The sequence below is a fragment of the Coregonus clupeaformis genome, chromosome 30 (assembly GCF_020615455.1).
Source record: "Coregonus clupeaformis isolate EN_2021a chromosome 30, ASM2061545v1, whole genome shotgun sequence".
NCBI classification, from domain to species: domain Eukaryota; kingdom Metazoa; phylum Chordata; class Actinopteri; order Salmoniformes; family Salmonidae; genus Coregonus; species Coregonus clupeaformis.
Window position 1 is genome coordinate 13033035 of NC_059221.1, and position 26773 is coordinate 13059807.

The 26773-nt window shown below is 44.7% G+C and overlaps 1 protein-coding gene across 16 annotated transcripts in view; it reads left to right on the top strand.

Moving 5' to 3' along the window:
* The window catches only part of LOC121545880 (E3 ubiquitin-protein ligase HUWE1), an 85276-nt gene that overhangs the window by 23377 nt on the left and 35126 nt on the right, over positions 1-26773 (top strand). For 11 of the 16 annotated variants that reach the window (XM_045209430.1, XM_045209436.1, XM_045209433.1 and 8 more), the window contains 25 exons: positions 186-293; positions 460-561; positions 5339-5419; positions 5641-5747; positions 9049-9241; positions 9442-9533; positions 9743-9963; positions 10136-10193; positions 10540-10716; positions 11739-12011; positions 12329-12462; positions 12650-12759; positions 13041-13229; positions 13491-13707; positions 14014-14136; positions 14443-14680; positions 18721-18943; positions 23486-23670; positions 24042-24104; positions 24916-25038; positions 25142-25237; positions 25485-25754; positions 25937-26089; positions 26220-26347; positions 26609-26690. In XM_045209430.1, the coding sequence (XP_045065365.1) occupies positions 186-293; positions 460-561; positions 5339-5419; positions 5641-5747; positions 9049-9241; positions 9442-9533; positions 9743-9963; positions 10136-10193; positions 10540-10716; positions 11739-12011; positions 12329-12462; positions 12650-12759; positions 13041-13229; positions 13491-13707; positions 14014-14136; positions 14443-14680; positions 18721-18943; positions 23486-23670; positions 24042-24104; positions 24916-25038; positions 25142-25237; positions 25485-25754; positions 25937-26089; positions 26220-26347; positions 26609-26690 (3746 nt within the window). The remainder of the gene's footprint in view (positions 1-185; positions 294-459; positions 562-5338; positions 5420-5640; positions 5748-9048; positions 9242-9441; positions 9534-9742; positions 9964-10135; positions 10194-10539; positions 10717-11738; positions 12012-12328; positions 12463-12649; positions 12760-13040; positions 13230-13490; positions 13708-14013; positions 14137-14442; positions 14681-18720; positions 18944-23485; positions 23671-24041; positions 24105-24915; positions 25039-25141; positions 25238-25484; positions 25755-25936; positions 26090-26219; positions 26348-26608; positions 26691-26773) is intronic. The other 5 variants (XM_045209445.1, XM_041856769.2, XM_045209441.1 and 2 more) reach the window with 4 other exon arrangements.

Genomic DNA, 26773 nt, shown 5'->3' on the forward strand with positions numbered 1-26773 from the left:
ATGCTACTTCCTGGTAACTATTAATGCTCTCCCTAAACTAGAATTAAAAGTTAAATGGCGTCAATTTACAACTTTTTCCATGTCTGCGTTACGGTTGCTAATATAGGTCCAGAGTTGGCTGTGTGTCGTGGTGTTATGGCTGTTGGCTTTGTGTTGTGGTTGCTAACACTGTGTATTCCTAACAGTGTCAGAAGAGAGGATGGAGAGCAGCCCTGGTCCCTCAACCTCCTCTGGCTCTAGACCTGAGACAGATCCCAGAGGACTCAGCAGCACTGTCAGCACGCCCCGCGCAGGTACACACACACACACACACACATACACACGCAGAGGAACACACATACAACGCACACACACAGCTTAGACTATCACACGCTCAGACTCAAGCACATACACGCACGCACACACTCCATGTTGACCATCTCCCATGTTGACCAACTCCCATGCCTTTTCTCCGTCCAGGCGTCCAGTGTATTCCCCAGAGGGCCGCTCTGTTGAAGTCAATGTTAAACTTTTTAAAGAAAGCCATCCAGGACCCTGCCTTCTCTGATGGCATCCGCAACGGTGAGTGAGCTATAAAAACCACACTCTAAAAAGCATGATAAATGGAGATTCTCTAGACTTAGACGTCCTACAGCGATTATTGAACTTTTGGAAAGTGTTATCCCAAGTATAAATACAGTAACACACTAAAGGAAAAAAAATATGCGTTTGAGCATAATAGTGTTTCTTTAGACAACTGCAAACTTCAAGGAGTTGGTCTGATGGAAATCAGTGATGTCATCGGCCTCCCCCCTTGCTTGAGACACTAGAGGAGCAATAGAGAACAAAATAGGAAAGCTCCATATGCTGCCTTTTTATCTATAAAATGTCTGCCACAAGTGAAATACTTTACACATTTTGGGTTTTAATAAAAGCGCATTTGTTTCCATATTTCCTCCTTGCCTCCTCTCCTTGATTATCTTTGACCTTTTTCAAAAGTAGGAGAGGACGGAGGAGTGGGCAAAATCTATTGAGAATCTCCCATGGGTTCAGGAGTTCACACTACACAGAATCTAGCTATCGATATCAATCCACAGCTTGTGTTAGCAAAAGGGACAAAGCCTGTACAACTACCTCACCAGTCACTTCTATTTCAAGTCCTGTGGTTTGGATGTCGAGGAAACCTAGTTAGCTTTTGTTGACTGATACAGTCTAGCTAACTAACAACAAAAATATCAGAAATAGACTCAACGTTTGTGAAATAATCAGTCTGTATTAATTGCTGTTATAGTAAAGTACTCTAGTAGTTCCATAATGCTTTTCCAAATCCTGATTCAATCCACACTATATGACTTGGTGAAGCTGCCGCATGGGTAAAACCAAGCAAGCCAGCTAGCCCCACGTGGATTTAGTAGCTCATTTGAATATCCAAGTGTATGCACATCCCATTGGCTGAGCTGGCAAATCAGCTGTTTACTGGTATACACCCACAACATTCTGTTTCCTAACAGGCCTAGCAGGGGAACAGAATCTCCTTAACATCCTTAATTATCATTTTTTAGAAGGAAATCTATTTAATTCATATTGTAACTCTGGCCAGCTATTTTAAGCTATCTGGGGAAACTGGCCCTATAGGATCATTTTAGTAATTTATCAGACACTCTTATCCAGAGCAACTTACAGGAGCAATTAGGGTTCAGTGCCTTGCTCAAGGGCACATTGACAGATTTTTCAGCTCAGGGATTCGAACCAGCGACCGCTTACTGGCCCAACGCTCTTAAGCGCTAGGCTACCTGCCACCCTTAAGGGTTAAGGGATTGAAATGCTGATAGTAGGTAATGGTGTTTCAACAAATTGAAGTGGAAGACTATTCATAACCATGAAGGCCATATGTGCTTTCAGAAAGTGGGATTAAATAAATAACATTTATGAAAAATAAAACCATATTGATTAGATAAGTATTCACCCCCCTGAGTAAAAACATTTTAGAAAAACCTTTGGCAATTGTTCAAATCAAATTTTATTTGTCACATACACGTGTTTAGCAGATGTTATTGCGGGTGTAGCGAAATGCTTGTGCTTCTAGCTCCGACAGTGCAGTAATATCTAACAATTTCACAACATATACCCAATACACACAAATCTAGTAAGGAATGGAATTTAAGAATATATACGTATATGGACAAGAAATGACAGAGCGGCATGGACTAAGATACAGTAGAATATTATAGAATAGAATACAGTATATACATATGAGTAGTGCAAGATATGTAAACATTGTTAAAGTGACTAGTGTTCCATTTCTTAAAGTGGCCAGTGATTTCAATAGGCAGCAGCAGCCTCTAATGTGCTAGTGATGGCTATTTAACAGTCTGATGGCCTTGAGATAGAAGCTGTTTTTCAGTCTCTCGGTCCCAGCTTTGATGCACGTTACAGCTATGAATCTTTTGGTTTAAGTCTCTAAGAGCTCAGCCAACTCTTAGTAAACTTTTGGAAAAAATTTTACTTTGACCACATACAATGCTACTTCACAGTAAACAAATTAACTGACTTTCAGTATGCTTATAGGGAAGGGCACTCAACATGTACGTAACTTACACAAATTACTGATAATTGGCTGAAATAAATTGATATTAAAAAAATTGCGGGAGTGGTTTTGTTAGACTTCAGTTCAACTTGAGATTATCGATCATAATCTGCTGCTGAAAAAATGTATGGTATGACTTTTGCTATATCGTGGATCGAAAATTACCTGTCTTAACAGAACAGAGGGTGTTCTTTTAATGGAAGTATCTCCAACATAATCCAGGTAGAGTAGGGCAATGCCCACGGCAGCTGTCTAGGCCCCTTACTTTTAAAAATCTTTACTAATGCACTGTCACTGAGTAAATCCTTTGTCTATCTGTGCTAATGACTGAACATTATACACGTCAGCTACAAAAGCAAGTGAAATCACAGCAACGCTTAAAGAGCTGCAGTCAGTTTATTATTTCAAACTAAAAGCGTTGTATTTGGGACATAATTCACTAAACCCTAAACCTCAACTAAATCTTGTAATGAATACTGTGGAAATTGAGCAGCCTAAACTGCTTGGTGTAACCCTGGATTATAAACTGTCATGATTAAAATACAGATGCAAAGGTAGCTAAGATAAGGAGAGGTCTGTCCCTAATAAAGCTCTGCTTTCTTGACATCGCTATCAACAAAACAAGTCCTACAGGTCCTAGTTTTGTCGCATCTGGATGACTACCCAGTCCTATGGTCAAGAGACAGAGGGACATGGGCAAATTACAGTGGGCCCAGAACAGAGCAGCACAGCTGGCCATTAAATGTACACTGAGAGCCAACATCAATAACATGCATGTCAATCTCTCCTGGCTCAAAGTAGAGGAGAGATTGACTGCGTCACTACTGTGTTGACATGTTGAAAGCACCGAGCTGTCTGTTAAAACAACTAGCACACAGCTCAGACACCCATACACACATACCCCACAAGACATGCCACCAGGGGTCTCTTCACCGTTCCCAGAACATTCTAGAACAGACTCTGGGGAAACGCACAGTACTGCATAGAGCCATGACCACATGGAACTCTATTCCACATCAAGTAACTCATGCAAGCAGTAAAAACAGATCAAACTACACCTTATGGACTGTGAAGAGAGACACGCACACACTCTACACACGTGCGTTGTAATATTGTGTTATTGTAAATGTTGTATTGTAGATATGTAATGGTAGAGTAGTGATGTAATAATGTGTTGAATTATGTACAGTGTTTTATTTATTTTTTGTGATGTACACTGAACAAAAATATAAAGGCAACATGTAATGTGTTGGTCCCATGTTTCATGAGCTGAAATGAAACAAAGTCTGAGGGGGTGGGCTGAGGAGTGTTTATTTCTGTAATAAAGCCCCTTTGTGGGGAGAAACTCATTCTGATTGGCTGGGCCTGGCTGCCAAGTGGGTTCTGATTGGCTGGGCCTGGCTGCCAAGTGGGTTCTGATTGGCTGGGCCTGGCTGCCAAGTGGGTGGGCCTATGACTTCCAAGGCCAACCCATGGCTGCACCCCTGTCCAGTCATGTGAAAACCATAGATTAGGGCCTAATTTATTTATTTAAATTGACTGATTTCCTTATATAAACTGTAATTCAGTAAAATCTTTGAAATTGTTAAGTGTAATTGCCTTAATCTTGTTTGCACCCCAGGAGAGTAGCTGCTGCCTTGGCAGCAGGTGATGGGGATTCTTAATAAGTACAAATACACCTGTATGGTAGAATATTTGCACAATCTTTAAAAAAAATGTATTCTTCGAACTCCGTCAAGTTCTTTGTTGATCAATGCTAGACAGCCATTTTCATGTCTTGCCATATATTTTCAAGCTAATTTCAGTCAAAACTGTAGCAAGGCCACTCAGGAACATTCAATGTCGTCTTCGTAAGCAACTCCAGTGTATATTGTGTTTTTGGTTATTGTCCTGTTGAAAGGTGAATTTGTCTCCCAGTGTCTGTTGGAAAGCAGACTGAACCAGGTTTTCCTCTAGGAATTTTCCTGTGCTTAGCTGTATTGTTTCCTCCTTTTTACTCTTTCATTTAGGTTAGTATTGTGGAGTAACTACAGGGTTGTTGATCCTTCCTCAGTTTTCTCCTATCACAGCCATTTAAACTCTTAACTGTTTTAAAATCACCATGGCGTCATGGTGAAAATCTAAATGTTTGTGATTTTTACGCTTGAGCTTAATTAGGCTTGCTATAACAAAGGGATCTACTCAAGTGGCGCAGTGGTCTAAGGCACTGCATCACAGTGCTAGCTGCCACTAGAGATCCTGGTTCGAATCCAGGCTCTGTCGTAGCCGGCCGCGACCGGGAGACCCATGGGGCGGCGCACAATTGGCCCAGCGTCGTCCAGGGTAGGGGAGGGAATGGCCGGCAGGGATGTAGCTCAGTTGGTAGAGCATGGCGTTTGCAACGCCAGGGCTGTGGGTTCGATTCCCACGGGGGGCCAGTATGAAAAATAAAAAATAAATGTACGCACTCAGTAACTCTGGATACGAGCGTCTGCTAAATTACAAAAATGTAAATGTGAAGATATGTCAGCTTTCATTTTTAAATCATTGGTAAACATTTCAAAAAACAAAATTCCCTTTGACATTATGGGGTATTGTGTGTAGATCAGTGACACAATCTCAATTTAATCCATTTTAAATTCAGGCTGTAACACAGCAAAATGTGGAAAAAGTAAAGGGGTGTGAATACTTTCTGAAGGCACTGTATATATTCCATTATGTAAATGTATTGCATGAATGCCCCCTGGACAGCCTGACTAACCTTCCTGTCTATGTATGGCCTCTATTCTCCAGTCATGGACGGGTCCTTGCCTACCTCACTCAAGCACATCATCAGCAATGCCGAGTACTATGGACCTTCTCTCTTCCTACTGGGTGAGTACTCAGGTCACACAACATGCTTCAGAGTGATCTTTGATGAGATGTGTTAGATTGCGTAGTAATATCACTTGAGAGAATTCTCCAAAGTCGATCAAATCATATGCCATTTTGCTGTTAAGTGAAAAGGTAATGGTAGAAATTGTCTGTTCAGTTTTTGGTCTGATTTTAAAAAGTTCTTCCTCCGTCTCCTCTCCTGCTCTCTCTTGCCTCCACAGCAACGGAGGTGGTGACAGTGTTTGTGTTCCAGGAGCCGTCTCTGCTCTCCTCCCTGCAGGATAACGGTCTGACTGATGTCATGCTGCATGCCCTGCTCATCAAAGACGTGAGTCACACAGCACTCCCTCTCCTCTCGGCTCACCCCGCTTTCAGACACTAATGGCAAAAACCCTTTCTGCAAGTGAAAGTGTTAATATAATGTTTCTCCCCCTCCTGTATTTGGAAGAATTTAAACCAATCTAAAAGGATCACTGTCCCTCCAACATTTTTCTGGTTGGCTGGACGAAAGCGGAACATGTCAACAGGAGTGTTGAAAATAGAGCAGTGTGGAATAGGAACTTCCACTCTCCATGGTCTTCAATGCAGGTTCGCTTTGATAAGTGCGGCAAGCATTTTTGCCGCTAGTGTCTGAATGCGGGGTCACTCTTTCTCTCTCTTCTCTCTCTCCCTCTCTTTGATCGCTCACCGGATCCCCCCTCTCATTGCTTCCCCCTGTCCTTCCCCCTCTTCTTATACACATATTTGACATGTTTAAATGTCACATTTTATTTTACAGCAGGGTCATACATAAACAGCAGTGCAGCCAGTGCGCCTACACTAGCTAGTCTTCAGTGTTGTTTGTAAGTACATTGAGTAGCCAGCCAAATAGAAGAAGTAGCCAGCCAGGGAGTTCCGGTCCGGGGGGGGGTCATGAACAAGCTCTATTCTGGTGGCCTCTGGTACATTCTAATGCCTTGATTCCATCCAAAAATACACAGCTAAGTTATTGAATACTCTAACGACTTTACCTCCCAGATTGGTCAAATGAGTTGTGGTATTGAGTAGAAATACGTGACTGTGCAATAAGAATGACTGAAAAGGTATGAATGCAGTGTGTTGTTGTTTTGGGTAACGCCTAGGCCTATATGATCATGACTATTTTCTAAGTAAGGTAGGTTTAATGTTAAAAATAGGTTGTCTTCTCTTGAGATTCAAATCATATTTAGTTTTATTGCAAGATATGAATTGCCATAATTGTATATTCTTCAATTTATGTATTTTATTGGCTCTGCTGCTGTGGACACTTAGGGTAAGGAAACCATAGTGTCATTTTGTAATTTGGGTGAAATGTCCCTTTAACAGTTTGGCTTGTCAATCAATCACTGTGGGTGCTATTGTCAGGGGAGGGGGCAGGATATTTGGAAGTCAGAGTTGGTAGGGTTTCAGACCTGTCAATAAGTGGGTGGGACTTTGAGTGAAGGTGGTAGATTAGTAATCAATTCAGAAAAATGAATCTAGTATACCCTTTAAATGTATTGTGGCAAAAACTAAATCTAGTCTACTCTTTCAAGGTTGTGTTGTGTCAATTAAACATGGATTCCCTGTTGAGAAACAAGATAGAATTGCAGGAAAAAGGTTTTAAAATGCCAACATCTTCAGGGGGAGGATCCACAGATGCCCCACCAGATTGTGCGCCCCCACTTTTATACAAAGTCTGGCATCCATGAATAGACCTACAGGATTGAGGAATGAAGCAGGTGTTAAACATGAACGGCTCTCACCAATGCGATTTGGTTCCGTTCACCTAAAAGATCTCTTCAAAAAGAGCTGTTCCCGAACAACCCAATCCATCACTAGGCTACACTGACGAGTCACTTAAGCGGTCACTGGCAAGTCTTAAAATGGGCTTCAAATCCTAGGAAAATACAAACGAGATCTTTGGTTTACTTGTCCTGATTCGATGCCGTGGACATATAACAACATTGTATGATTTATGAATAGCAAAGGGATGTTGGCGATTTACTTTATTCAGTTAGTTCGACTCCTTTTATAAACTAGTCAACACAATCTGTTCGGTTGTCAATCAAAGAACAGTAAATAGCCTATGCGCCCCAACTCCGTGGCTGGCTATATAGGCCTATGAAATGGAAAGAAATGAATGCTCAACAAAACAATAATTGGGCCTAAGTGGATTTCAACTAATTGTTAACACTTACAGTGCCTTCAGAAAGTATTCACACCCCTTGACTTTATCCACATTTTGTTATACCAAGCGTGTTTGGGGAAAACGCATCACTGAGTACCACTATATATGTTTTCAAGCATGGTTGTGGCTACATCATGTTATGGGTATGCTTGTCATCGGCAAAGTCTAGTGAGTTTTTTTTGGGATAAAAATAAACGGAATAGAGCTAAGCACAGGCGAAAACCTGGTTGTCTGCTTTCCAACAGACACTGGAAGACAAATTGACCTTTCAGCAGGACAATAACCAAAAACACAATATACACTGGAGTTGCTTACGAAGACAACATTGAATGTTCCTGATTGGCCTATTTACAGTTTTGACTTAAATCGGCTAAAATGTAAATGTATGGCAAGACTTGACAATGGTTGTCTAGCATTCATCAACAACCAACTTGACAGAGCTTGAAGAATTAAAAAAATTATAATGTACAAATATTGTACATTCCAGGTATGCAAAGCGCTTATAGACATACCCAGAAAGACTCACAGCTTTAATCACTGCCAAAGGAGATTCTAACATGTATTGACTCAGGGGTGTGAATACTTATGTAAATGAGGTATTTCTTTATCAATAGATTTGCAAAAATGTCTAAACATGTTTTCACTTTGTAATTATGTGGTATTGTGTGTGTGTAGATGGGTGAGGGGATTTTTTTTTTATTGAATCCATTTTGAATTCAGGCTGTAACACAACAAAATGTGGAATAAGTCAAGGGGTATGAATAGTTTCTGAAGGCACTGTACATTACATGGGGCGTGTTAATTCATTCACAGGAGACTTATCATGCTCTCCCTCCTCCGTGAAAAGAAATTCAACCTCAGCGCACAAAAATAACACGGGTACCGAGAGGCGGGACAGACAGTAGACTGACAAACCAGCAGTTTTTCCCCTGTCATCGCTCGCTTTGTGACTGACAGGTGCCTGTCCTATCAATAGATCACTAGAAGATGAATATTGTTAATTCTAGTGAGAGTAGGGTTAATAGACTTTTCTGACTAGCGAATTAAAACTTTTAAATGGAAAAAGTAGCCGACTGACAAAATTTTATCGGCTGTTTAGCCGACAGCGCTTATGGAAAACACTGTCTTCCTTCACATAGCCCTCCTCCTCCAACTTCACTCCATCTCTCCCTCATCCTCCTCTCTGCCACACAGCATTACAATAAATAGTCATTCTCCCTCATTGGTTTCACCACTTCCTCTCCTCCTTTCCTCCCTCACGCTTTCCTCCTGTTCTACCCGCCCCCCGGATTGCCTTTAAGGTTTGATTCCCTGCGCCTCCCCCTACCCTCCTTCCCCAGTCCCTCTCCTCCTAGTTGTTCCCTACCCCTCGCCACTCTGTCTCTCACTCTCTCCCTCCCCTTCTTTTTATCTCTCTTTCTCCCTTTTCTCTCTCTCACAGTCTCTCTCTCTGCAGGTCCCGGCCACCCGGGAGGTGCTTGGTTCTCTCCCTAACGTGTTCAGTGCCCTGTGCCTGAACGCGCGAGGCCTGCACTCCTTTGTCCAATGCCAGCCCTTTGAGCGCCTCTTCAAGGTGCTGCTGTCACCGGACTACCTGCCTGCCATGAGACGACGCCGCAGCTCTGACCCTTTGGGTGAGTGTAGGAGATGTGGGTGTGTGTTTATAGGAATCTAGTATGGTGAGAGACTTTTGAGAGGAGTATGAACTTAAAGGAAGAACACTACACTGTTGAAAAACGGGTGTGTGTTCTAGGAATGTTGTATGGCGACACTTTACGCTGTTGATTCGGTTGAGATTCTTTGTCTGTAACCATTCTAATGTGTCTGTCTACAGGAGACACTGCATCCAACCTGGGCAGTGCTGTGGATGAACTGATGAGACACCAACCCACTCTGAAGACAGACGCCACTACTGCCATCATCAAGGTGGGTTCACAATGACATGTACAGGAGTCCTGGAAATACAGAAATGGAATAATAGAAAAAACCTAGGTCCTTAATCATACAGATTGACCATGTTCACTGCATAGTAAACTAACCTGGATCAGTGTGATCTGAACAGGAACAACTCATTATTAAGCCCTAGAGTTTTCCACGGTATAGTAAATGGAACACATGCTTGTCTTATCTCCCAGTTACTGGAGGAGATCTGTAACCTGGGCCGAGCCCCAGAGTACATCTGTCAGAAGCCCTCTATCCAGAAGACTGATGGCACCGTGACCGCGCCCCCGGCACGCTCCTCCCACGCCGCCGAGGAGGCCTCCAGCGAAGACGAGGAGGAAGAGGAGGCACTCCATACCTTCACCCAGCAGCAGGGGGAGCCAGAGAGCAACAGACAGTCAGTGCCAGTTGAACTGTATGACATACCAAATCAGAGATGTGATTTTTCCTGATAAATTCAGGATTTATTGCTCCTCTGATATTACATTTCTTTCTCTATATTCATCAATTATTTGAATGTATTTTTCACATTTTGTTACATGTGTTTGCGGTGGGGAGTTGGAATGCTGATGGTGTTTTTCCTATAGGGTTGTTGGCACAGAAGAGAGGATACCCATTCCTCTGATGGATTACATTCTCAATGTGGTACGTGGTGTCGAAGCTCTTTCACATTCTCTGGTTTTGCGATGTGTTGAGTGTTTCACCAGCAATAAAAAAGCACACTTAAATCAAGTCCCTTTCCACTAAACAAAACTTGTCAATTAAACAATTCTAGTCTCCAAAACCATATTATCAGATTGTTTCCCTTGTGTGTGTGTTTTAAAATAAATCTGCACGTTGGGGTAGGGTTGAAACAAATAATCACTTTGGGGAGCATATACCAGTGTGTAGACTCACTTTTGTTAACTATTGTTTTCTACTATCGTCTAATCAAGCACTTTTTGAGACGTTCACATACTGTACCTTAACCCTCCCTGGTGTTCCCTCTCAGATGAAGTTTGTGGAGTCTATCCTGAGTAACAACACGACCGATGACCACTGTCAGGAGTTTGTCAACCAGAAGGGCCTCCTGCCCCTGGTCTCGATCCTCGGTCTGCCCAACCTGCCCATTGACTTCCCCACATCAGCTGCCTGCCAGGCTGTAGCCGGGGTCTGCAAGTCCATACTGGTGAGACCTGACACTGGGGATATGGGGACATGATATGGGTAGGGCCAGTTCTTTTTAGTCGTTTTTAGTATAAATAAAAAAAATCACCGGTATTTCAAGCATTATCCGCTATGTTTGCTGCAGGTAGAAAATCCTAGGACATTTTATTGACACATACTCCAATTCAATGAATTGACACACAAAAAGAAAAGAGATTGAAACGTGGTAGAATTGCCCTTTTAAGGTGTTGGCCAAGAGGTTGGGACCTCTTGGCGTAATGGTTAAGGTGTTGGCTTGGCAGTCGCTGGACCTGGGTTTGAGTCCCGGTCAGGGCTATACCCAGAGTTCGCTACAACATACTTCCATGATTGGTTTAATTGACTCTCCCCTTAAACTGCCCGTAATTGACCAATCTTTTGCTAAAACTTCTGAGTCTGTTGGAGAGGATCAGCTTCAGCAAAGTGAGGCGTAGAATCACTGATCTACAAATAGTATTCCTTGCCAAATAGGCTTTGTACGATTAACACGCACAACCAGACATTGATTGATCGATTGGAGACAGCTTGTGTCAATTAAATAACTTCTTAGGATTTTTTACCTGCAGCAAACCTAGTGGATAATGCTGGAAATAGGGGTCTTTTTTTCTTCTTCAATACAGCCAAAACAACTGGCCCTAGATATGGGGATATGGTTGTAATAAAGGGGTAGAAGGCATGCCAGGCTGTAGCCGGGGTCTAAAAGTCTATACTGGGAGGACGGGGAGATGTGGGGATATGATTTCAATGAATTTGTTAATGACTGAGCTCAAGCAGAGCTGAACAACTATACACTTTAGAAAATAGAATATAAACGTACATGTTACATTGATGTAACTGTGGTATATTGTGACTAAACTCCTGGTGGCATCCCAGACCTGTGCTGGTCTTCAATATCTGACAGCTGTGTGTGGTGCTTCTGTATTGTGACTAAACTCCAGGGAGACCTGTTAAATGTAACCAACTTCAGTCTCTGATCCCTGTGACTGTGCTGTATTGATACTGAAGCGCCGTGTGTCGTCCCGTGGTCCCCAGACCCTGTCCCATGAGCCCAAGGTGCTCCAGGAAGGGCTGTGTCAGCTGGACAGCATCCTGTCGGCCCTCGAGCCGCTCCACCGCCCCATCGAGGTCCCCGGGGGCTCCGTGCTCCTCCGAGAGCTCGCCACCGCCGGTCACATGACCGACGCCACGCTGTCGGCCCGTGCCACGCCCCTGCTACACGCACTCACCGCCGCGCACGCCTATATCCTGATGTTCGTGCACACCTGCAGGGTAGGACAGGTAAGAAGCCTGGAAACCAATCAGCAAGGACCTCTCATTATGTCACACCACACCAGTAGCCCCCAAAGTAAAGGCTGTTAATTAGGTGTTGATATTTTGCACACAAAAAAAGTATATATTCTATTGATTTGAAGATGTCAGCAGCATATAACCAACCAACTGTCGAGGTATTGCAGCTTTATTGTCTCTGTGGATTTCAAGAGAACCATCTCTGTGGTTTTTAGGTAATTGTTGGGAAGGAATTGCTTGACTGTGAGTGGGTTAATAGTGGTGTGTGCATTAACCATCCCCTCTTTTCCCCTGTTTGTGTTGTGCAGAGTGAGATCAGGGCCATCAGTGTGAACCAGTGGGGCTCCCAGCTGGGTCTGAGTGTTCTCAACAAGCTGAGCCAGCTCTACTGCTCTCTGGTCTGGGAGAGCACCGTGCTGCTGTCCCTCTGCACACCCAACAGGTACGCTAAACTGATACTTTCTCTCCTCCTGGCTCTCTCTATCCCCCTCTTGCTTTATCCCTCTATTTTGGCCTTGGGTTTCTCTCTCTGGTTCTCTCTCTCTATCTCTTCCCCCCCCCCCTGTCTGGCTTTATCTCTTCCTCAGCAGTCAGCCAGCAGCACACATTAACCTCCTCTCCTCCTCCAGTCTCCCCCCAGGCTGTGAGTTTGGCCAGGCTGACATGCAGAAGCTGGTTCCCAAGGAGGACAAGCCATCTGGCAGCTCCACCACTACTGCTTCAGGATCCAGGAGAACTGGTAATGAAGACCTCCTACTGGAAAAACAGCCAGCAGAAAATGTTATTATCAAATATTTATGAACAATAATTCATGAAATATGCAATGGGACATTTGTTGGGCAATGTTTGGCAGTGTGCTTCAGGCAGTTCTGAAAACTGCCAACTTCGGAATGTTGGAGTTTGTCGGCCATCGTTTGAGCAATGTGCAAAGAAAGAAATGAAGAAGCATCTTTTAGCCAAACTTTTTCTTCCAGCCCGTCCACCACTAGCTCTAACCACGAGGCCTCTCTCTCTCCCTAGCTGAGTCTGAGGCTGTTGCTTTGGACCCCTCAGCCACGGGTCTCCTGGAGGGGATGGGGTTGGACGGGGACACGCTAGCCCCAATGGAGACAGACGAGCCGACCGCCGGCACCGCTGACCCCAAGACAAAGTCTAAACTGACCCCCGCCATGGCCACACGTATCAAGCAGATCAAACCACTGCTCTCCGGTAAGGAAAACCAGGATTTTTCTCTTTATTTTCATGTTATTTTAGTTTAATTATAGTTATGTAGTAGGCATAGGTCAAGTGTAGAATGGTATCCCCACCAAATACAGAAATGTAGTCAGAATCTCTGCATTCGTGAGAAGGGTGTGTCCGATGTCTCTCTGATGAAGGTCGAAACACGTCCACTGTGACTCCAGATTCTATATTTGCGAGTGCTAGCTGTATTTTTCCTACAGGTGTGTAACTCTCCCCTCTCTTCTCCAGCGTCGTCTCGCCTGGGCCGGGCTCTGGCTGAACTCTTTGGTCTGCTGGTGAAGCTGTGTGTGGGCTCTCCAGTCCGCCAGCGCCGCTCTCACCATGCCACCAGCACGGGCACTGCCCCCACCCCCGCCGCCAGGGCCACTGCCTCCTCCCTCACCAAGCTGCTTACCAAGGGCCTCAGCTGGCAGCCCCCGCCCTACACCCCCACCCCTCGCTTCCGGTACGTTACTCAGTCAGGATCAATTCATTCAGACCCAAATTCCAAGAGAATCAACCCATAAGCCCATACAAGCTAACCTCTTCTATAGTTCTGAGAGGGTGGATAAGATTTGGTAATAGTTTTGTCTTGCTTCTGATAAGCCCGGTGGGTTGTTCGCTTGTGTACATCGATCATGTCACATGTAGGAGGGACAAGGGGTTGGTTTGGGTACTGGGCATTACTCTTGTCTGAACGATTCCAACTGCATCTATCGAGCTGATTTATTGCTCATAGTGTCAATTTGAACACTATCACTTCTTTCTCCAGGCTGACGTTCTTCATCTGCTCGGTGGGCTTCACGTCCCCAATGCTGTTTGATGAGAGGAAGTACCCCTACCACCTCATGCTGCAGAAGTTCTTCTGCTCCGGAGGACACGACGCACTCTTCGAGTGAGTGGAGCACCCTTGCTTAGCTCTGTTAATATCTGACAGACTTGCGTTGTTGGTACTTCTTTACATGGAATTTGTCGATGCCCTCTAGCTACAACTAACCCTACTACTGTTGCTGACTACTTGACTGACTGTACATACATATTGGGATTTGGCACTACTTTGTCAGCATTATCAGTACAATCATTATGAGTATGGACTTGTTTTACCTGATCGTGTGAGTTGACCAGGACAATTATGGGCCGTAATTCTGTGTTTCTCTGCCTAGAAGCACTGACACATCTCTCCTTCCCCCTCTCTCCCCAGGACATTTAACTGGGCTCTTACTATGGGTGGTAAGGTGCCTGTCTCTGAGGGCCTGGAGCACGCTGAGCTTCCAGATGGGACAGGGGAGTTCCTGGATGCCTGGCTGATGCTGGTGGAGAAGATGGTGAATCCCAGTACTGTGCTGGACTCACCCCACAGCCTGCCCGTCAAGGTCCCTGGTGTCACCCCCACCACCCCCCAGTTCAGCGCCCTGCGATTCCTCATCGTCACTCAGAAGGTAGAGGGTGTGTGTGTTACGTGGTTGGTTGGTTGGCATCTGTGGAATGCTTGTGTGTGGGCTCAAGGTCATTTTATTTATATATATATATACTCAGCAAAAAAAGAAACGTCCTCTCACTGTCAACTGCGTTTATTTTGAGCAAACTTAACATGTGTAAATATTTCTTTGAACATAACAAGATTCAACAACTGAGACATAAACTGAACAAGTTCCACAGACATGTGACTAACAGAAATTGAGTAATGTGTCCCTGAACAAAGGGGGGGTCAAAAGTAACAGTCAGTATCTGGTGTGGCTACCAGCTGCATTAAGTACTGCAGTGCATCTCCTCCTCATGGACTGTACCAGATTTGCCAGTTCTTGCTGTGAGATGTTACCCCACTCTTCCACCAAGGCACCTGCAAGTTCCCTGACATTTCTGGGGGGAATGGCCCTAGCCCTCACCTTCCAATCCAACAGGTCCTAGACGTGCTCAATGGGATTGAGATCTGTGCTCTTCGCTGGCCATGGCAGAACACTGACATTCCTGTCTTGCAGGAAATATATATATACACTGCTCAAAAAAATTAAGGGAACACTAAAATAACACATCCTAGATCTGAATGAATGAAATAATCTTATTAAATACTTTGTTCTTTACATAGTTGAATGTGCTGACAACAAAATCACACAAAAATGATCAATGGAAATCAAATGTATCAACCCATGGAGGTCTGGATTTGGAGTCACCCTCAAAATTAAAGTGGAAAACCACACTACAGGCTGATCCAACTTTGATGTAATGTCCTTAAAACAAGTCAAAATGAGGCTCAGTAGTGTGTGTGACCTCCATGTGCCCGTATGACCTCCGTACAACGCCTGGGCATGCTCCTGATGAGGTGGCGGATGGTCTCCTGAAGGATCTCCTCCCAGACCTGGACTAAAGCATCTGCCAACTCCTGGACAGTCTGTGGTGCAACGTGGCGTTGGTGGATGGAGCGAGACATGATGTCCCAGATGTGCTCAATTGGATTCAGGTCTGGGGAACGGGCGGGCCAGTCCATAGCATCAATGCCTTCATTTACATTTACATTTAAGTCATTTAGCAGACGCTCTTATCCAGAGCGACTTACAAATTGGTGCATTCACCCTATAGCCAGTGGGTTAACCACTTTACAATAAAACTTTTTTTTTTTTTCTTTCTTTTTTTTGGGGGGGGGTAGAAGGATTACTTTATCCTATCCCAGGTATTCCTTAAAGAGGTGGGGTTTCAAATGTCTCCGGAAGGTGGTGAGTGACTCCGCTGTCCTGGCGTCGTGAGGGAGCTTGTTCCACCATTGGAACAAGTTCCTCTTGCAGGAACTGCTGACACACTCCAGCCACATGAGTTCTAGTATTGTCTTGCATTAGGAGGAACCAAGGAACAACCGCACCAGCATATAGTCTCACAAGGGGTCTGAGGATCTCATCTCGGTACCTAATGGCAGTCAGGCTACCTCTGACGAGCACATGGAGGGCTGTGCGGCCCCCCAAAGAAATGCCACCCCACACCATGACTGACCCACCGCCAAACCGGTCATGCTGGAGGATGTTGCAGGCAGCAGAACGTTCTCCACGGCGTCTCCAGACTCTGTCACGTCTGTCACGTGCTCAGTGTGAACCTGCTTTCATCTGTGAAAAGCACAGGGCGCCAGTGGCGAATTTGCCAATCTTGGTGTTCTCTGGCAAATGCCAAACGTCCTGCACGGTGTTGGGCTGTAAGCACAACCCCCACCTGTGGACGTCGGGCCCTCATACCACCCTCATGGAGTCTGTTTCTGACCGTTTGAGCAGACACATGCACATTTGTGGCCTGCTGGAGGTCATTTTGCAGGGCTCTGGCAGTGCTCCTCCTGCTCCTCCTTGCACAAAGGCGGAGGTAGCAGTCCTGCTGCTGGGTTGTTACCCTCCTACGGCCTCCTCCACGTCTCCTGATGTACTGGCCTGTCTCCTGGTAGCGCCTCCATGCTCTGGACACTACGCTGACAGACACAGCAAACCTTCTTGCCACAGCACGCATTGATGTGGCATCCTGGATGATCTGCACTACCTGAGCCACTTGTGTGGGTTGTAGACTCCGTCTCATGCTACCACTAGAGTGAAAGCACCGCCAGCATTCAAAAGTGACCAAAACATCAGCCAGGAAGCATAGGAACTGAGAAGTGGTCTGTGGTCACCACCTGCAAAACCAGTCCTTTATTGGGGGGGGGGGGTGTCTTGCTAATTGCCTATAACAGCATGTGAAAGTTATTGTCAATCAGTGTTGCTTCCTAAGTGGACAGTTTGATTTCACAGAAGTGTGATTGACTTGGAGTTACATTGTGTTGTTTAAGTGTTCCCTTAATTTTTTTGAGCAGTGTATATTAGTACCAGTCAAAAGTTTGGACAGACCTACTCATTCCAAGGTTTTTCTTAATTTTTCTACGCTGTAGAATAATAGTGAAGACATCAAAACTATGAAATAACATATATGGAATCATGTAGTAATCAAAAAGTGTTAAACAAATCAAAATATATTTTATATTTGAGATTCTTCAAATAGCCACCCTTTGCCTTCATGACAGCTTTGCACACTCTTGGCATTCTCTCAACCAGCTTCATCAGGTAGTCACCTGAAATGTATTTCAATTAACAGGTGTGCCTTGTTAAATGTTAATTTGTGGAATTTATTTCCTTAATGCGTTTGAGCCAATCAGTTGTGACAAGGTAGGGGTGGTATACAGAAGATAGCCCTATTTGGTAAAAGACCAAGTCCATATTATGGCAAGAACAGCTCAAATAAGCAAAGCGAAACGACAGTCCTCCATTACTTTAAGACATGAAGGTCAGTCAATCCGGAAAATGTCAAGAACTTTGAAAGTTGCTTCAAGTGCAGTCGCAAAAACCATCGAGCGCTATGATGAAACTGGCTTTCATGAGGACCGCCACAGGAAAGGAAGACCCAGAGTTACCTCTGCTGCAGAGGATAAGTTCATTAGAGTTAACTGCACCTCAGATTGCAGCCCAAATAAATGCTTCACAGAGTTCAAGTAACAGACACATCTCAACATCAGCTGTTCAGAGGAGACTGTGTGAATCAGGCCTTCATGGTCATATCGCTGCAAAGAAACCACTACTAAAGGACACCAATAAGAAGAGGAGACTTGCTTGGGCCAAGAAACACGAGCAATTGACATTAGACCGGTGGAAATCTGTCCTTTTGGTCTGATGAGTCCAAATTTGAGATATGTGGATCTAGCCGCCGTGTCTTTGTGAGACGCGTAGTAGGTGAACGGATGATCTCCGCATGTGTGGTTCCCACCGTGAAGCATGGAGGAGGTGGTGTGGGGATGCTTTGCTGGTGACACTGTCTGTGATTTATTTCGAATTCAAGGCACACTTAACCAGCATGGCTACCGCAGCATTCTGCAGCGATACGCCATCCCATCTGGTTTGCTCTTAGTGGGACTATCATTCGTTTTTCAACAGGACAATGACCCAAAACACACACCCAGGCTGTGTAAGGGCTATTTGACCAAGAAGGAACATGAAGGTGCTGGATCAGATGACCTGGCCTCCACAATCACCTGACCTCAACCCAATTGAGATGGTTTGGGATGAGTCGGACCGCAGAGTGAAGGAAAAGCAGCCAACAAGTGCTCAGCATATGTGGGAACTCCAAGACTTTTGGAAAAGCATTCCAGGTGAAGCTGGTTGAGAGAATGCCAAGAGTATGCAAAGCTGTCATCAAGGCAAAGGGTGGCTATTTGAAGAATCTCAAATATAAAATATATTGTGATTTGTTTAACACTTTTTTTGGTTAATACATGATTCCATGTGTTATTTCATAGTTTTGATGTCTTCACTATTATTCTACAATGTAGAAAATAGTAAAAAATAAAGAAAAACCCTTGAATGAGTAGGTGTGTACACTCTTCACTGTGTCTTCGTGTGTGTATGCACATCAATGTTTGTTTCAATGTCAGTGTATATTTTTATGTAATCTATGTAATACTAACCCACTCTCTCACTGTGTTCAGGCGGCGTTCAACTGCATCCGTAGCCTGTGGAACAGGAAACCCCTCAAGGTGTACGGGGGCCGTATGGCTGAGTCCATGTTGGCTATACTCTGCCACATCCTTCGTGGTGAACCAGTCATCCAGGAGCGGCTGGCAAAGGAGAGGGAGGGCACGGCCCGGTCAGAGGAGGAGGTGGGCCCAGGGGCCATAATGGTGCCTGTAGGTCCCAGCTCTGGAGCTGGAGGTGAGAGTGCGCTTCATTTTCTCATTTTCAGTAAGGCAACATTATTAGGGATTTGTTGATGCTCAATGTTAAATTCAAATCTTCTGTTGTTGAAACTCTGCAAATCAACTTGGTTGGAAGTACACAACACACTCCCCGCCCCTCGTCGTGTTCCTGTAAGCCGTTACCGAGAACCACATGCCGGATCTTTGACAGGGTCATTAGCATTTGGGTAAACTTTTTTTGCCCCCACCTAGCTTGAGTTCTAGATGTTGTTTTTTCTATTCGTTGTTGTTGTTATTATTATTATTAATTCAGTTTTGTTTCAGTTAATTTTCAGACTTGATTTACTAGTTTTTATTTACACTACATGACCAAAAGTATGTGGACACATGCTCGTCGAACATCTCATTCCAATAACATGGGCATTTAATATGGAGGTGGTCCCCCCTTTGCTGCTATAACAGCCTCCACTCTTCTGGGAAGGCTTTCCACAAGATGTTGGAACATTGCTGCGGGGTCTTGCTTCCATTCAACCACAAGCATTAGTGAAGTCGGGCACTGATGTTGGGCGATTTGGCCTAGCTCGCTGTCGGCGTTCCAATTCATCCCAAAGGAATTCGATGGGGTTGAGGTCAGGGCTCTGTGCAGGCCTTCCACACAGATCTTGACAAACCATTTCTGTATGGACCTCGCTTTGTGCACGGGGGCATTGTCATGCTGGAACAGGAAAACCCTTCCCATAACTGTTGCCACAAAGTTGGAAGCACAGAATCATCTAGAATGTCATTGTATGCTGTAGCATTAAGATTTCCCTTCACTGGAACTAAGGGGACTAGCCTGAACCATGAAAAACAAGCCCCCGACCATTAATCCTCCTCCACCAAACTTTACAGTTGGCACTATACATTGGAGCAGGTAGTGTTCTACTGGCATCTGCCAAACCCAGATTCGTCCGTCGGACTGCCTGATGGTGAAGCGTGATTCGACACTCCAGAGGACGCGTTTCCACTGCTCCAGAGTCCAATAGCGGCAAGCTTTACACCACTCCAGCCGACGCTTGGCATTGCGAATGGTGATCTTAGGCTTGTGTGCGGCTGCTCGGCCATGGAAACCCATTTTATGAAGCTCCAGACAAACAGTTCTTGTGCTGACTTTGCTTCCAGAGGCAGTTTGGAACTCGGTAGTGAGTGTTGCAACCGAGGACAGACGCTCTTTAGCACTCGGCGGTCCTGTTCTGTGAGCTTGTGTGGCCTACCACTTCATGGCTGGGCCGTTGTTGCTCCTAGGCATTTCCACTTCACAATAACAGCACTTACAGTTGACCGGGGCAGCTATAGCAGGGCAGACATTTGACAACTGACTTGTTGGAAAGGTGGCATCCTATGACGGTGGCACGTTGAAAGTCACTGAGCTCTTCAGTAAGGCCATTCTACTGCCAATGTTTGTCTATGGAGATTGCATGGCTGTGTGCTCGATTATCTACACCTGTCAGCAATGGGTGTGGCTGAAATAGCCGAATCCACTAATTAGAAGGTGTGTCCACATACTTTTGTGTGTATATATACTGTATTTTTCCTAATGCTCACTCGGCTAAATTATTCACAAGAATGATGTGCTTAATGTGTAAAGCAGCTGTTGAGATTCACCTTCCCTTTCCACTTTAAAGGGAGAATCCATATGTTTTGCATAAATGCAAATAGCCATGTCTATAAAGTCATGGCTTTTTTGTATTTTAATGTATGTATGTGTACATAGTGTGAAACACCTGCTCTTTCCATGACATAGACTGGCCAGGTGAAAGCAATGATCCCTTGCTGTCACCTGTTAAATCCACTTCAATCAGTGTAGTTGAAGATGAGGAGACCGGTTAAAGAAGGATTTTTAAGCCTTGAGAAATTTGAGACATGGCTTGTGTATGTGTGCCATTCAGAGGGTGAATGGGCAAGACAAAACATGTAAGTGCCTTTGAACGGGGTATGGAAGTAGGTGCCAGGTGCATCGGTTTGAATGCGTCAAGAACTGCAACGTGCTGGGTTTTTCACGCGGAGCGGTTTCCTGCGTATCAAGAATGGTCCACCAGTCATCCAGTGAACTTGACACAACTGTGGGAAGCATTGGATTCATGGGCCAGCATCCCTGTGTAACGCTTTCGACACCTTGTAGAGTCCATGCCCCGACGAATTGAGGCTGTGCTGAGGGCAAAAGGTGGTGCAACTCAGTATTTTGTACACTGTATATTGCTAAAATAAATGTTTAAGGAGCTACAGGCAGGCGCCACATACATTACTACAAGACCCATTACTACTAACCAAACATGGCAGGTAAAAAAGAAAGCCTGAGCTGGGTCGGAATAAACCGGAAGTATCCGGTTTTCAAGCTTCACCTCTTCTCTGGTTTTCCCCTGATTACCGGATGCTTCCGGTTTCTACCCGCCCCGTTGAGGGTGCGTTACTACAAGACAAAACTCAAATCAAGCCTAATGGACTTGTAAGTATAGAAGCCCAGTTTGCTTTCATATAATTAAAAAAGCTTAAAAGTAGTTGAATGGGATAATGTCTTGGTGTGGGGTGAAAGAATCCAATACCTTGTATACAGTATAAATACAATTATTGTGGGAGCACTTCTAAGAATATGAATTAGGCTGTTTTGAGAAGGTTTTAATCCTAACCAACCTGCATACACATTGTTTGAAGGACAATAGACCAACATAGTAGTGGTGCGTGGGTCAGCTGTTTGTTCACCAGCTAATAACCCATCCGCAATCACCAGACTGTGATAAAGTTAAAATCTGAGGCCTGACCCTAACCCTCAAATATATTAATGCGCTGTAGGCTACAGTCAAATGGTGGAATGATTTTTTGACCGGGGGTGCAGGAATTTTCTGGGCCTAATTTAGACGTTTATTATAATCTCTGACATTTTGGTAGGCTGTTTGTTAGTCAACTAGATACATGCAGCTTCTCTTCTGTCATTACATGTTGCCCAAGAAGATTTTAATAAACAATTGCTCACCAGAATGTCATCTATATCGATATTCATTCTATACTTTTTCGGTCATATTTGCTTCTTTTGTGGAGAAAAGACATGTAGGGACCGGGAAGAAAATGCAAAGGGGTCGGAATGATTTTCTGTGCAGAATTTCGAAATGACATCCGTTTGACTGGTTGTAAGGAAATAGAAAGCGGTGAAATGGACGCAACAGGTTTCTGATAAGATTTCAGTTTGGCTTGGTGCACATTTTATGGGGTTGAAATACTATCAGCTTTTATGATGCTGATAAAGATAGCACCTCTACAGACAGTATCTAACTGTACATTTGCATCCTCTCAAGATGCTGAAATAAATAAATCATATTTCTCCACTCCTGTTCCCAAGTCAACATTTTGCCTACATTTGGTGTAACATTTGATTGCAAGAAATGTTTAATTCTGCAAGAGTTAATATGAAGACACAGAGGTTATAGACCTACAGTCAGTGTCCAGATTTCAGTTTCCATTTAACCCATCTGAACAGTAGGCTACTTCCCTTGATGTGCCATAGGCCTATTTGAAGTCCCCATCTTGTGACTGTTGAATTTGTAGAGCGCCTCACAATCATCACACACAACATTGGCACTCCTTTACCACTTCACCAAATCTTTCCCTAACAACTTTTCTGGCCCTCAACTCTCTGTTTCAGAGTTTCTCTTATTGAATTAAACTTCCTTTGGATGACGTTAATAACGTGTAGGCTATTTGGCGCGTTTACAGTTAGGCCCTAATGCTTTGGCTTACGCACTAATACCTAAAGGCGTCAGCATGCTTCAGTTCGGCTGGCGGCTAGGGGAACCAAACGAGTGAGCTAGCATACTCCCTTAAAAGATCTCTGCTTGAAAAATGAGTAGAAATGGTAATAGTACTTTTTGTCTATTTTGAGACACCGTAGCCAGTATACACTTCCTCAAAATAGTCAGGATTAATTTAAGATGACTCAAGAAACCGGTCATTCATTTAGTTTTTTTCCCCGTGAAGATCTTAGTCTATGTTTGGTGCGGTATTTCTCTTTTGAATTTTTTTTCATGAAAACGAGTTGTCTCTAGTTAAATGACTACAAATACTTTATCGAAGAATCCCTACAGTTGACCAATCACGGACAAAGGAGCGTTGACTTCGGCCGTCAAACTTCAGCTGGCCTCAAGAAGATTTTTTTTCTTCCAAAACGAACATTTATGGATTTTTATTTATTTTTTCAACCCGATCCACATAATGTTTCATGACCCTAAACCCACCTGTCACGTGGATATAATGGCTACTGTAGTAGGTCAAAGCTTTGTGCTGGAAAACCTTGGTAGAGCATGGATGAAGTAGGAGTTGTGATGCTCATGGGAATTTCGCTTCTTTTTTTGGTTTCAGACCAATGCTTACTTCTCACTTAAAACATATTTTTTGTGTTTTAATGCTATTAAAAGCAGCGAAAGCTGAATTATTTAATGCAATTTACAATGTTTATGCACATTAAGGATTAACATGCAAGAACTATCCAACGACACTATAATTTCAAATGGTTGAATTTAAAATCCAGGTGGAGGTGGAGCAGTAGGGGCCCCTGGAGCAGCAGTGACTGCAGCAGAGGGGCCAGCAGGTTCCGGGTCAGGACCGGCTACCGGAGGCAGTACAGCACCACCTGCACCAGGGGGAGCAGCAGAGGACTCTAGTAACTCTACTCCCAGGAGAGAACCACAGGTTAACCAGGCTCAGCTACAGCAGGTAAGGGCATAGGAGAGAAGTGTGTGTGGGGTTGTCAAGGGGTGTGTGTGGTTGTTGATCAGTTTGCGTTTTTGGATTCCATTAACTTTGGGACTGTTTCATCATAGAAATGTCTGTTTTTTGACAGACTGTTTTTCTCATAGACAGATTGACATTAGACATTTGACAGCTTCGGTAGATATAATTGCTTGCGTTGCTAGATACGATTGAAAGCATTGATTCGATAGCCTCTGTTGCACATTCACCGTATTGTTAACTAATAAGGTGGTCATGTTGTAATAAGTTTAATTGGACTGGTTTTGTTGTCAACCTGTTGACCCCTTGAACCCTCACCCTGGCGTGGCCTGCTCCACTTTGTCTCGTTATGACAGGGTCAGGGAGGAGGCAGAGAGCGGGAGAGGCAGCCAAATGTCAACCAGCAGCAGCTACAGCAGGTATACAGCTAGCTGGCTCCACATCCTGTGTGAATCTGAAAAATAGGAACAGAGTCCATTTTATATTTACTCTATTTTCTGAGCTGTATATGTTTTCCTTACGCTGTGCTGAACTTGCACATTCTTTTCGATGCGAACTGGCGCGAGCGCACATTTGAATATAATTGAATCTGTTCTCTTGTGCGTGTCATGGGGTCACGGCTTAAGGGGGGAAGGAGAGATAGTGGGAGGATGGAGGCACATTTTGGGGGATAAATGTGGAAAGAGACCTGTGTTAAATCAAATGGATGGAATTTCAAAACATTGAGGCATAAGAACTGGGTAGAGGGTAGGATATCATGCTATGTAGAGGTTAGGCAGGATGGGTAGGAGGTCACTCTGGAAGGAAGGCACTCTGGAACAATTAAAGAAAATAAAGGAGGATTTAGGAATGTCTGGAAGAATGTATGCGTGAGATCCACTGATCACACTGTGCCACTGTCTGCTCCTTTTCTCTCGGTCTCTCTCTGTCCCTATCTATTTTATGTGCTCTCTTTTTCATTTTCCCTGGTCACTCTGATCTCTCTGTGCCTCTGTCCTCTCTTCCTCCCTTCCTCTATCAATCACATGTATTTTATAAAGCCCTTTTTACATCAGCAGTTGCCACAAAGTGCTCTACAGATACCCAGCCTAAAACCCCAAGAACAAGCAATGCAGAAGCACAGTGGCTAGGAAAAACTCTCTGCTCTAACCCTGTCCTGTGACTCTCGCCCCATCTCTCTTTCTCTCTCTCCTCTAACCTTATGTAACCCTTGTTCTCTCCTGTATCTAGCTGATGGACATGGGTTTCTCCAGAGAGCATGCCATGGAGGCCCTGGTCAACACCAGCACCATGGAGCAGGCCACAGAGTACCTGCTCACACACCCTCCTCCTCTACTCAGCGGAGCCGTCAGGGTACGACCACACAAACACAGAGAGAGGGAGCGATGCTCATATTAGACACGTGACCCCTCCCATAGTGTATATTAAGTGTACTTGCATGTCCCTCTGTCTGTAGGACATGACCATGTCAGAAGAAGACCAGATGATGAGAGCCATCGCCATGTCTCTGGGACAAGAAGTCAGCATGGAGCAGCGCTCTGATTCGCCCGAGGTGCGCCGCCACACACACACTTAGACACACCCCCACGGACAGGCATAAGGAGGGAACAAACTGCTGAATGAATTGAAACATGAATGGATGAAGATGGATGAAGGCTCGTAGATGAACATTTCATTTGATCGGCTCAGTGGAATAGTAGCGATATTGCTTCTGTCTATACAGTGCTCTCAGATCTGGACAGGGCCCACCACTTCACCACCACATCCGCTCACATTCCCTCTGTCTTTTTCTCTCTCAGGAGGCGGCGCGTCGTCGTGAGGAGGACGACAGGAGAGCGAGGGAGCGTACGGAGGAGGAGGAGGCTCGCTGCCTGGAGAGGTTCCTGGAGGCCGAGCCCCTGGACAGTACGGAGCTCCACGCCTTCACTGACTCCATGCTCCCCGGCTGCTTCCACCTGCTGGACGAGCTGCCAGACACAGTCTACCGCCTCTGTGACTTGCTCATGACCGCCATCAAGAGGAGTGGCCCCGAGTACAGGGACCTCATCCTACGACAGGTCGTCAACCAGGTACGTAACATGGTGTGTGTGTGTAGTTAGGTGTGATTTGCCCTGAGTAAAAAAAAAAAAGACGTTTTGTCACATACACCAGATAGGTGCAGTCAAATGTGTTGTTTAGAGACTTCATTGTTATTATGCAGTAAGTATCAGTGTACCAGCCTCATATATAATGTCATGTTTCTGATCTGTAGGTGTGGGAGGCAGCAGATGTGCTGATCAAGGCAGCAGTACCCCTGACCACTAGCGACACCAAGACGGTGTCTGAGTGGACCAGACAGATGGCTACCCTGCCCCAAGCCTCCAACCTGGCAACACGCATCCTGCTGCTCACACTGCTCTTTGAGGTACAGACAGACATACTACTGCTCAAAATATTTGTTTGAGGTAGTGGCAGAGAAAGAGATGCACAGCAATTCCTTTCTCACTCACTCACTGGCCCTGTATGCTGATCCATCCTGTCTTGTTTTCCTTAAGGAGTTGAAGCTATCGTGTGCCAGGGTGGTGGAGAACAGTGGGATCCTCAATGTGCTCATCAAGCTGCTGGAGGTGGTGCAGCCCTGTCTGCAGGCTGCAAAGGAGCAGAAGGACATCCAGACACCCAAGTCAGTACCACCCCCTCCCCTGGCTCTGTCACAGAAAACTGATGAGAGGACCGCTAGAGATTAGCTAGCTGGCACACCTGCAGGAATGCCCTTCAAAAATACACTGTCCTGCTAGAAATAACAGGATAAACTATCTATTTCGTTTTACAATGCCTTACGAGAGAGAGAATTACTTTAGGTGAAGTAAATGTATAAGCATTGCTCCTCCCAGACAAACTGCGATGTACAATACGGCTGAACGTTGTCTGTGACTCTCTATAGGTGGATCACTCCAGTGTTGCTGATCATTGACTTCTACGAGAAAATGGCAGTCTCATCCAAACGCAGAGCGCAGATGAACAAGGTAAGAATAATGTCCTCCGGGTGCCCCATAAAGATTAACCCACACTATAGGATATGCATATGATTACCATTGTGTCGCCATAT